At 44.2% G+C, this 11215-nt stretch overlaps 1 protein-coding gene across 1 annotated transcript; it reads right to left on the bottom strand.

The window, feature by feature from the left end:
- Window positions 1-2309: 2309 nt before the first annotated feature.
- Window positions 2310-10486, bottom strand: TENT5C (terminal nucleotidyltransferase 5C). The gene is made up of 2 exons (XM_083819968.1): window positions 10413-10486; window positions 2310-8256 (listed from the first exon to the last, which is right to left on the bottom strand). Exon 2 carries the CDS (start codon window positions 8228-8230, stop codon window positions 7058-7060), a length of 1173 nt encoding a protein of 390 aa, XP_083676094.1. The 5' UTR covers window positions 8231-8256; window positions 10413-10486; the 3' UTR covers window positions 2310-7057.
- Between the last annotated feature and the right edge of the window lie 729 nt (window positions 10487-11215).

Raw genomic sequence — 11215 nt, 5'->3', positions numbered from 1 at the left:
TATATAGGGGGTGGAGAAGGGAATTGCTGCAGGTGGCAGGTTGATTTCGAAGTGAGAAGAGTGCCCACAGTGAGACTGATTCGTGGGTGCAATTCACATGTTTCACATCCGACATGCTCAGGAGACTTGCCTTGCAGTTTGAAGGCAGCAACCGAAGCAGAAGGCTCACATCGCAACCGTTCTCTTGTAAGGAAGACAATTTTCACTCTGCCTGGCATACAACCAGTATAATCTGTAGGTTTCACCATTTTCTGAAGCAGTTTTGCTGTCCAAGCACCATATGAGTCCGATAAAGAATAAAGCTAACATGTTTTGGGGATAGAAGTGAAAGGGCACCAAGTGCCCCCTGCACCACTTAGCACCCATGGAGACTCAGTACAGCATTTTGCTGGATTAACCAGCCTAAGTAACTGGTTCCTGCTGGTTTACCAACCCCCTCAACTGAGAGCAAATGTGGTAATGCTGCAGCGGACAGTATAGCTTTCCTTAATTTACATAAACGAACTACCAGCTTCGGATCTAGCAGCTGCTTTGCACATGGTTCTTGGCAAGACTCTGTTTTTCCAGCACGATGACTCAACTCCTTCCTACTAGGAAAATTACTAAGGTTTGGGAGGTTAACTACTCCCTTCACTAGGCAGTCTTACCTATAGGATACAGAGCTTATCTTTTTATCACTGAACCAAACCCGACAGATTACAGCACTGCTACTACAGCAAAACATGTCTGGTATGTCTAACACCCACACTCAAGTGGTGCATTGCATCCTTTGATATATCTCCCTCTTTAATGTCTGGATAAGTGCAAACCCTGTTTTATTGCTGAAGACAACAACTACCCCTATTCAGTGTATTAATGCACTAAATATAGTAAATATGTTGCAAGCAATGTTCAAAATAAGCAGGCACACAGTCTCTGTTTCTCCTACAGAAGCATCTGCTCTGTCTGCACGAGGGCACATTGAACACTGACTTCAAAATATTAAAACCAACAGGAGCCACCATCACAGAAGGCAGGCAGGAAATAATTACATCTGCCAGAACAGCGGTGACAATTTGGAGTACCAGTCCTCTCATTCCTCCTGCTCCCCGTCACAAAACCGAGCTCATCTTGCCCAGCATGGATAAGACCGGGTTCTGGCAGTACCACCAAACAGGATGCTTGTTTTCACTAACTATGTGGCAGCAATAGACTAGAGCGACTCACTTCTTCATTTACTCTCACAGTTTTGACCGTGCTGGAAGTTCCGTATGGAACTGAAAGCACGCATACAGCCATTTGCCTAACCATGGCCATCTTGCTGTCGCGCTGTCTGACCCTGCATATTTAAGCCTGGTATTCTAGAAACCTAAGGGATGTTACCCAAAATAACTCTGAAACTTTTACGACAAGATAAATTGAGGAGTTGAGGTAAGGGAGTTTCAGGTGACAAACAGATGGCTTGTGTCATCCAGCTTTTGTACAGCTGCATTATCAGTTCTCCATTTACGTCTATAGGGAAGCAACTACACCTTGAAAGGGGACTACACAGGCTTCATGATTGCCTTTGTAAGATCTCAGTGCTCCTGCTAGCCTCTGCAGAAGTTCCCCCTGCAGTTGTTACAGGGTCCTGAAGGGTGGACTTCTGAGCTCTGGGAGGGATTAGAAGCGGGCATGCTTTTTATAGTACATTTATTTTTGATTCTAGAGCAGGAAATATACTGCCACACATCCCTATCTTTTATTTAGCTTTGACCTGCTCAGCCTACATTGATGATTAAGTTCTAGCAGTTCACGGCTTACAGAAGCATCAAATCTTAGGACACAGTAAAAGCACAAAGACTTTCAGCTTGTAGGTATCTTAAAATGTACTTGACGACTTCATTTCTCACCTCCCTGACTCAAACTGAGGTACAGAGGGGCCACTGGAGCCCCTGACTTGGAGTAGCATTAAGTTGAAGCACAGCACAGAACACACACAGCCTCTAGCTCAGAGGGTTGTTGCTGACGGGCCTAGGAACATGCTTCCACATGTTTCAGTCTCAGACCAGTGGGAGAGGACAAGTGCTTCTTTAAAAAAGATCACTGTAATCTAAGTGAAAGATGAATCACTTACCTGTCTCATTTAACTGACTCATCCTCAGCCAGTTAAGAGGCAGATCTGTACAGTAGTGATAAAAAAAAATTCTTGAGGAAGATCTAAAAACCAAACATTACTGTGTACCCCACCACTATTTCTTCCCCTCCACCAGTGTATTTACACACACCACTCAATAAGCTCCGAAGACTTCAGTCAGCACTACTTAGGTGCAAGAATAACTCGAGGCAAGCAATGTTTAGCATAAGTTTATTTGTACAGGAATTGCAGTATCATTACGGTCCAAAACCCAGTTTCCAAGGGTGACAAGTGAATACCACAGTGCAGAACAGTAGATAAAGTTGTTGTGACCAATCTCACATCCGGGCTCGTCACAAATCCAAGTACTTCTAGTATCTTGTTCTGCCAACTTAAAGGGAAAACTCACTTTTTCGAACAAGCATGAGATTTTCCAAGAGCTGACTTCTAATAGTAAAAAAAAAAAAAGAAATAAACATAGAAAAAAGCCTTCAAATTTCAACAAAAAGTGCAGTTTTAATCAGAAAGAAAGACAGACAAGCCCAATGCAGATACTTCAGTGAGTGGCCTTCTCTTCCAATGAAGGAGAAAAACTGGAGTGCTCCAACCATTCCCACAAAAGCTTCTACAACTATAGCCCGGCATCCCACCTTATAACAAGTCTCAATGAAATTAAAGAGCACATATGAAACACTTCACCATATTTAACAAATCATTGACAGCAATGGTTTGAGTAAGACTTAGATGCAAAAGCTGTAAGTATCACTATCCATTTGGCTCTCCCAATGCCCAAATTAGACCAATTTGCCAGTAACGATGGCCATCTTATTGCTTATTTCTTTGCCTAACAATTATGGCACTCTGATTCAACAAGTTTAATAAGAGGGACAGCAAACAAGTCCTATCAGTACACTGAATTGAAGCAATTTGCCCAAGTTATTTTCTAAGAGGCCTTTTCCCAACCAATCACACAGTAAGAGATCACTACAAACATTTGCAGTAATTCTAGCAATCAGAAACCCACAACATCTAGGCACAAAATATACCAAGTGCTTAACTCTACAGCTCAGTCACAAAAAATGTGGGGTTTTAAGTCTCAAAAAAATCTCTAGGTACATGGACTAGATTTAAATACTATCTTCTGCTTTGTAGAAGAGATATTCATGTTAAAGCAAAAGGTGAAGAACTTTTGGAAAATGGTTACTCAAAAGCAGCCTCCAGCTTAGTGACTAACTCAACAAGCTGAGGACAAGCACAGCAACAGTTAAGTCTTGAGCTGGGGGAGCATAAGACATGCTTTACTTTGTAGCTTTCCAGAATGACTGTGGATCAGCATAGGGATTTCAGGGAAGTGACTAAAACCCACCCTACTAGTAGGTCTCCTTGGTAGCATATTTATCAAATATAAGATTTCATCTATCTTACAAATGAGCAAAAATATTAATAAACTGTACGTTAAGGAGGACTTGGTGATGAATATTCAAAACAGATGCTTAACCTCAGACTGACGTAGCCCTGCAGAGTTTAAGCTACAGGAAGAAGAGAGCTATTTTAAACCATATGGTCTAGTTTCCTAGAAGCCTAGTCCTTAGGAATGATGCACAGATACAAGTCTTGCAGTCCAGTATCGCTGTAACTTTGCTTTGATGCTGCTGCCTTGAGGGAATGCATTTGGGTAATAGCCTGAAGTGTAGCAGCCTGTCTCAAACCTCCACTTGATACAGAAGCAAGCAGAGGAGAGTGCAGGTTTGCATCACTTAGCACTAAAGGGAGACTGAATCATGCAGGCAGCCTAAACTTGGCCTAAGGTCATTACTTTAACCTAGCACTTATTCTCATGTTACTCCCAGCTACAGGGCCCCCACAAACCTGACTCCAAACCAACTAGCACGCACCAGATTAAGCTGCTGCTACCTGTGACATCAGGCTGCCAGGACAGCTTGAAGTCAGAAAGGGGTAGACTGCTGGCAGCACCACGATGAAAAGCTATTCAGTATTTCAGCTCCACCTAGACCACCAAGCCAGGCTTGTTTTGAAGGCAATGAGACCCAACATTGTCCCAGCAATCCCTTATATATTAGTGCCAATGCAGCAGGTAATGTGCAACTTCAGGCTACAGTTTAGCTACTCAAGACGTTAACAATCCAGACTAAAAAGCATCAATTATTTATTATCCCAGAGCAATTTAAGATGCAGACAGGGAACACAACAGTCCTGCAAAGCTTAAACCAAGGAAGTCAGACATTCAGAGAACAGCCATTCAACTTTTAAGAAAGCTTCCTTAGAATCCTCTGTTACAAGTTACATTAGCAAAAGCACAAATACTTTTGGCAGGAAGCTTGAGTTCTCCATAGCTCTGCCCCAGCATAAATCCAGGAGAGCTTTTTCTAGCACTTTCTTTTCCATTAGATACATCTGGCCTGATGCAGAGCAGCCAAGGTATTCAAAGACTAGTAAGAAATAAGTCAGCTTGCTTCAAGCTAATGAGGACTCCCTCCTGAGCATGGACTACTTCCACATGAGCTGATGCACAGAAAGTTCCTAAAGATAAGCTGTGAGATCCTGTAAGACATGAGTGTAAGCTATTTGAATCGAAAAATCAAACACGTCCCTCTAGGCACTGGTTTACTTCTGCAGTGGGCATAGCTTTTTTTAAAGCCAACTGAAGCTATTTAAGAGATGAGAGCAACTAAACTCTTAAAAAGACTTCCTCCCTTCTGGTGATACTCTGTACTGGTCCAAGTATTGCTCCTCATGCAGAAGTTACTCATTCTGGCAGTAAGCTTGTCTAAGTTTGACACACATGACAACACCAGCAATGTTAGTTTTTTTTAAAAAGCCTTCCAACTAGTGTCTTGGGTGAGATGTACCTTGCCTGTATGCTACTCCAAGTCCAAGCCACAGTTTATATAAAAGAATAGATTTACTTTTAAATTCAACTACTTTGGCAGACTATTCAAGAGCCTTCAATAATAGAAAAGCCACCAAACTGTCTATTTGCTACTGAAGATGCTTACAAGACTGTTCAAGAAATTACCCTAAAGCATACCTGGCTACAGCCTGCTTCCTCAATTGCATCCCTCCCTGCCTTCTTAAGCTAAATGAAGGAAACAGTAGCTCTGCTGCTGTACTAATGTGGTCTTCATGAATCAGTTATGTTGCAAATTGTCCCACTTTTCATAACTAGAAGTCTTTGGTCCTACCAAGAATAAGCAGTTTTTCACTGCCAGGTAAGTGCTGCACTGCTACTGTTTTCTACTTCTATTATCAGCTATAGGAGTTTCATCTGCTTTCTGCTTTACCTTCTACACATAAATCATTTGTTTGATTCAGCACTTTGACTTCTAGCTGTCTGCATGAGCTTGTGAGACCAAAGAAGGGTTAGCAATTAAGTATCCTTAAACATTGCACCAGTACATATTAAGTATCTCAACAGTTTGCCTTTCTAGTTCTATACCTCTTTCTGTTTCTAGTACTTCTCTGGTTAAGCAAAGGAACCTCAAGATCATTTGCTATATGTATTTTTTTATTGCAGTTCAGTGAAAAAGTCTTCCAGTCAGTTTCTAGTACTGCTGCATACAGAACCGTGGAACTCTCAACCATCCTTATAAAGCACAGGAGCATCAAAGCAGGAAGTTCAGCACATACCCTTTAAGAAGGTCAGCCTCCAAGGGAGTACACACTCTTTCATAGGCTATTCTGAAAATAGGGGTAGACTTTCACTACACACAGCCTCTGTGGAAAGCTCTGCTTAGGGTTTATATACATGAAGCGAAGGTTAAGACTGCTAAAGACAAAGATCTTGACTTTAACCTCCCAAAATACTATCTCATACAGTGACCAAGTGATAGTGATAAGCCAGTAAGCTTAACCCTTAAGAAGAGACAAAGGCAAGCCTTCAGGACCTCCTGAATTTGTACAAGAAAAAAATCCTTAGGAGGCACTTCAGGAATTTATACTGTGACAGACGTGCACATCAGACTACAAGTTAGTGGTTTGTTTTTTTTTTTTTTTTTTGCCTGCTGTGGACCCACGAGGAAGAAAGTTAAGTCACACTTCAGTGTAAGAGCTGCGCTACTTTCCAACTGTGCTAATAACTGTTTTGAAAGATACAAAGACTTTATCTTAAGCCTATACTTAATAGTATTTTCCCATCTTCACCATTCAAAGAGCGGTTCCAATTTAAGGTTTTAATGCCTTATTCCAAGGACTTAGTAATTTTTTAAATCAGGTTTTGGTACATGTTTAGACAAGCCACCTTCCATCCCTTTTTGTACTCAAGAAAAGTTTAGCCAGCTCATGCTTTAGGGACAGATTTACTAATTCATCTTCAACTTCCAAGATGTTATCTTGAACTTGAGGCAGGACCACACACACCCATGTACTACAGGAAAGAACCTTTAGGCCCTCTACAAGAGGGACAATATCCATACCGTTATCAGTTCTACACAGCCAGAAAGTAGAAGCAGCCCAAGCATGACACAAGCCCACTCTTGCACAATTAGTTCAATAGAAAGCTGACTAAAAATTGAACTGAGGAAGTATAAAGTAATGAGATTAGGCAATAGAAAGCAGAGTTTTGGATCAACTTCTGCTCTGCACAAGACATTTTCCAGTCTTTGCTCTATTAACTAACCCAGTTTACTGAATACTCCACTTAGATGACATGTTAACAGCTATTTCCAAGACTGGTACCTAGTTTTGTAACTATTCCTCTAACATTTGGCTGCTGGTTCTCTTCTCCCAGTGAGGAGGTAATAAGGCTTCTTGGCATTTGTAGAGATATACTGAAAAGGTTCTTCACACATCACCTGGCTGTGTATTCCTACCGCACACCAGGAAATGGATAGTCCAACAGTCATATTTATTAGAAAGCCTCCAACCGGCAGTCATTACTTGTATATATACACTCGGCAACTTGGCTTTTAGTAGCCTCCACTCAAGAACGCTGGAGTGGAACGATCAATTGCAAGGCAACCAAGTCGGGTAGGACTGGCTATATGGCACGGGAGCATTCGCAAGGTAGTAGTTGCTGAAGTTCACATCACTAACATAAGGTGCTGGCTGGTAATAACAGGTAACAGTAGTGGCATTAGGGATGATGTTCTGTTCTGCCAGTACTCTGAGTGCCAGCAGAGAAATCAAGTTGAGAGTCTGCCTTCGCTCATGCCCCATGAGACACACAGTGCTCTCATTCACCACTCTGCGCAGAATCATGAGGTAGTCATATTTGCTCCTCTCTTCTTTGGAGAAGTGGTTCTGGAGGTAGGTCTCTAGTTTGCGCTGCTGATCCAGGATGTCTGGGAAGTCTATGAAGAATCGGGAGCACATGTAGCGCTCCAATGTTTTGATCTCATCTTTATCCATGGGCCTGAAGTCTCGCACTAAGAGGTTACTATACTTCAGAAGTCCACCACCTCGGATCTCTTCAGGATTTTTGGTAGCTATCAGCTTGTTCTGGAGGTGATCAAAAGCCGCTTCGAAGTCTCCATACATACTCTCCCCAATCACAGTTGGATGGAAGTGCTCTGACATGGGGTTTTCTGAGTAGTCATAGTAGAAAAGCAGGGAATCCAGTATGATTTGGAAAGAGTCCACACTGAACTCGAACTGTCGTCTTATACAGTCCACAAACTTCAGCTCCACGTTCCTACCATGTTTGTTGGAAAGTGATATCAAGCTCCAACGGTCCGATTCTGTTGACACTTTAACTAGCTTCTGGATGTAGGCTTCCTTCAGTGTTACTGGACTGATTTTTAGCTTGCTTACTCCTTCTGGTAAGAAATTCAAGAGGGAGCGCAACACCACATCTCGAACTAACTGAAACTCTGCCTCACTTGGAAGAGAAACTTGAAAAATGAGATCCAGGTCTTTGCATCCCAGACCATTATCCTTGACCAGGACGTGGCCAGCTGCAGAGCCATTCAGACGGACATCATGTACTGCAATGCCTGCTTCATTCAGCCTACTCCGAACAGTCTGAACAATGTCCTTCAGAGTTATCTTCAGCGTCGGGAAGTTACCTCGTCCATGGATTGGGACCACCTCTGTAAGAACCTCATGCAGACGGCTGACCTGCTCCCAGTTCAGTACGCTGCATGACATGCAGTCTGTATTACTTCCTTTGCTTGCCATGTTAAGGTTTTTCTTCTCCAAAGAAACTGTAAGGAGGTGGGGGAGGAAAAAAAACCACAAGTTAGACTTTTGGTTTGCACTTCCTAAATATACATCCTATGCTCTGCTTGCTGTCTACATATAGAACCTAAAGAAATAATTCTACCGACTAATGATTATCAGCAAGCCTTTCACCTGAAATGATCCCCTATTTCCCTACTTGTTCAGGCAAAAAATTTAGTTGTCTGTGTCCTTCTTGGTGATGGAGAGTTAAGTACTGCAACACAGCAGTACATTTCAAAGGGAACTTTTTAATGAATAATACAAATAAGCTTTGCCCAGGTTTCCAAGATCTGCAGTACCAGCTGAAGCCAGTGAGAACCATAAGCACAGAACACTTTCAAAAGCTAACATTGAACTTGTTTCATTATAGGTAAAGCTCAAACTTCTCTTGAACTAACACAACAGTGGAAAACACTCAGGTGTTTTAGTTCCAGGGCTTAGAGATCCAATTCACTGAGAGCACTTCAGTTATGCTAGAGACACAAGATAGCTTTTCACAGAAGTTTTTGCTTTCTTAGCCATCCAGTATCTCCCTCTTACAGGAGAAGGAAGAAGTCCACCTTGCTCCTGCAAAAACTATAGGACTTCAGCATCTTGGACAGAATTTCAGCTATAAAGCCAGATAACAGAACTTTTAAATTTGCATTCCAGTCTGTAAGCTATTCTTTTTCAGATACACTACATAATCAAATTACCTTTTGGGCAATATTCCTACTTTCCCTGACCTTTTACTCATTTGTGGAGGGAAAACAAGCTCGTAAGAGCTGGCATATATTCAGATGGGATTAAGGCACACATGTCAGCTTTACACTAAGGACTTAAGAACCTCAATGACCAGATTTTGTCACAGCCTAGTCCAAGCTTTAGCACTTTAAGGGGAGCTGTCACATCTCTTGTAATGGTTGAGCAGATATTCTCTTGTACTTCAGTGGCTTGTTTTGAAGTATGTCAGTACTTCTGTAAGCTCTACAGTCATGCAACTCCAACTGGAGTTAATACACTTTCCTGTTTTAAGTGTTCCAGCTTTCTATTGTGGCCAGGTGCTCCCTGACAGCTACAGACTGAGGTCTCACCTTCATCTGCCCCAAGTACTTGTGAAGGCTGCACTGGCAGCCGCCAAGGTCAGACTACTCAGACTTAGCGCGGTTAACTCTTGCCTACCATGAAGTGTTTAAAAAACAACCATACTGTTTCCCAACATGAATCAGCACTGCGTACGGAACACTTTAAGCAAGATTCAAGCAGCAGCTCTTGTTATCTCTTGCTTGTCACCCTCCACCTTTTAACTCCCAAGAAGCTCATTTGATCTGTCACCTCTAAGAACACAGTCAAATCCTAAAGCAGACAAACAGCAATGTAAAAGTGCTCCGGGGGAAGCAGTTTCTGTCCTTGGGCATAAGCGGCTGCATATCATATCAGCTTCAGTAGCCATGAAACAAACTTGTGATTCATAAAATAATTAATCCAGGACAAAGCAAGGGTTTCTTCAAACTCAGTACTTAAAGCTCCAACACAGCATAACCCCAGAGGCATCAAGGCTGACAGGAGTTGCCCTCAAGGACTTCAGGCATATTAAAATACACTTTCACCTTAAAACACTATCTTCATCAAAAACTTCTGCTCGCTACACAACATGGGAGTCTCTCATGACTTCTGGCTCACGCTGCAAGTGCACAGGCTCCTCCTTTCCATCTGTGGGCTCCTTAGCAGCTAAGGCAAGGCACACAGCACACCAAGCAACCAGAGAGGACTTCTCCAGCAGAAGCTTTCCACCCCACCGCCCGCGCTTGGTTCTGCTTGAGCGTTTTTGTGCAGGGGCATTGCGTGCATTGCCGTCTTTGCCAGCACCTGCTAGGGAAGATTTCACCTCCACAGTTCAGGGGAGAGTTTAATTATTGGGCTACCAGCCTAGGAAACCTCTCACTCCGGAATCGCTCGCATGCTTTGCCTACTCTGCGAGATTTAAGTTACTGACAACAGCAGCGAGCGGCTGCCTGCAGCCCCGCCACCGGCTGCGCTCCCCGAGCCTTTATTAGCAAAGAAATAATGAACACGGCTGCCCCAGAGGCTCGCACAGCCTCGCCCGGCGGCCGCAGCGAGGAGCTCCGCGCTCCTCCCGCCCCGTCCCGGCCCCGCTCACCTCAGCCCAGCCCCGCCGCGCCGCCCGGCCCCGCTCCCGCGCACGCCTCCCTGCCCCCTTCGCCCGCCCTTTATGGCCGCGCCGCCGCCCCGCCTCCGCTCCTCCTCCGCCCTGAGGGGCGGCACGGCGGCTTCCACCCGCACACGGACGCACGGACGGACACATGGACGCGGTGCCGAGCCCGAAGAGACGGGGACCGGCTGCCTCAGCCACGGGGAGCCCAACGCCCCAGCGGCTGTCCTGAGGAGACCCCCGGGGCAAACGCCGCCCCCGGTGCGGGCAGGGCGAGGAGCGAGCCCCCGGCGTGAGGGGAGCCGCGGGGCGCTGGTTTAATCGCTTTGAACGCTGAATATGGGGTGGTTTTCCAGCACCGGGTGGGTTAATGGGGTTTGGTTTATGTTCAACAGCCCGCACACAGGAGGGAAAGTGACTGGAAAACACGGTCGGGAGTTAGGGAACAAAAACTGCACTTGCTGGTGGAAACCCTCAATATTTGGGCAAAAGAGGTGAAAAGGGATCTGGGATGTTTGCTGTGCACCTAGCAGTGCCACAGCAGTGTTTGCAAAGCATTGGGAAAAACACATCTGGAGTGCTCTTCTGTCATACACGCCAAGGAAAGATGAATTCAAACCTGAGCGCATGCAGAGAGCTGATCTTGTGAGAGCAGACTGAAAAGCTCCTCTTTTCTCAGCAAACAGAAACAGGCTTTCAGCCACCAAAACAAAAGCTGGGCAGGAATATGGGTGGGTTTATTTTGTTTTTGTATTTTTCTCTGTGGGCACACTTGGCATAAGTAACAGGAA

This window comes from Anser anser, assembly GCF_964211835.1.
Source record: "Anser anser genome assembly, chromosome: 1".
Classification (NCBI taxonomy): Eukaryota; Metazoa; Chordata; class Aves; order Anseriformes; family Anatidae; genus Anser; species Anser anser.
The sequence above is the reverse complement of the archived record's forward strand: the minus strand, read 5'-3'. Positions and strand labels throughout refer to the sequence as shown.

What these genes read in the sequence shown, in the direction of transcription:
- TENT5C (XM_083819968.1), bottom strand. Translation starts at nt 8,230, where the DNA reads ATGGCAAGCAAAGGAAGTAATACAGACTGCATGTCATGCAGCGTACTG.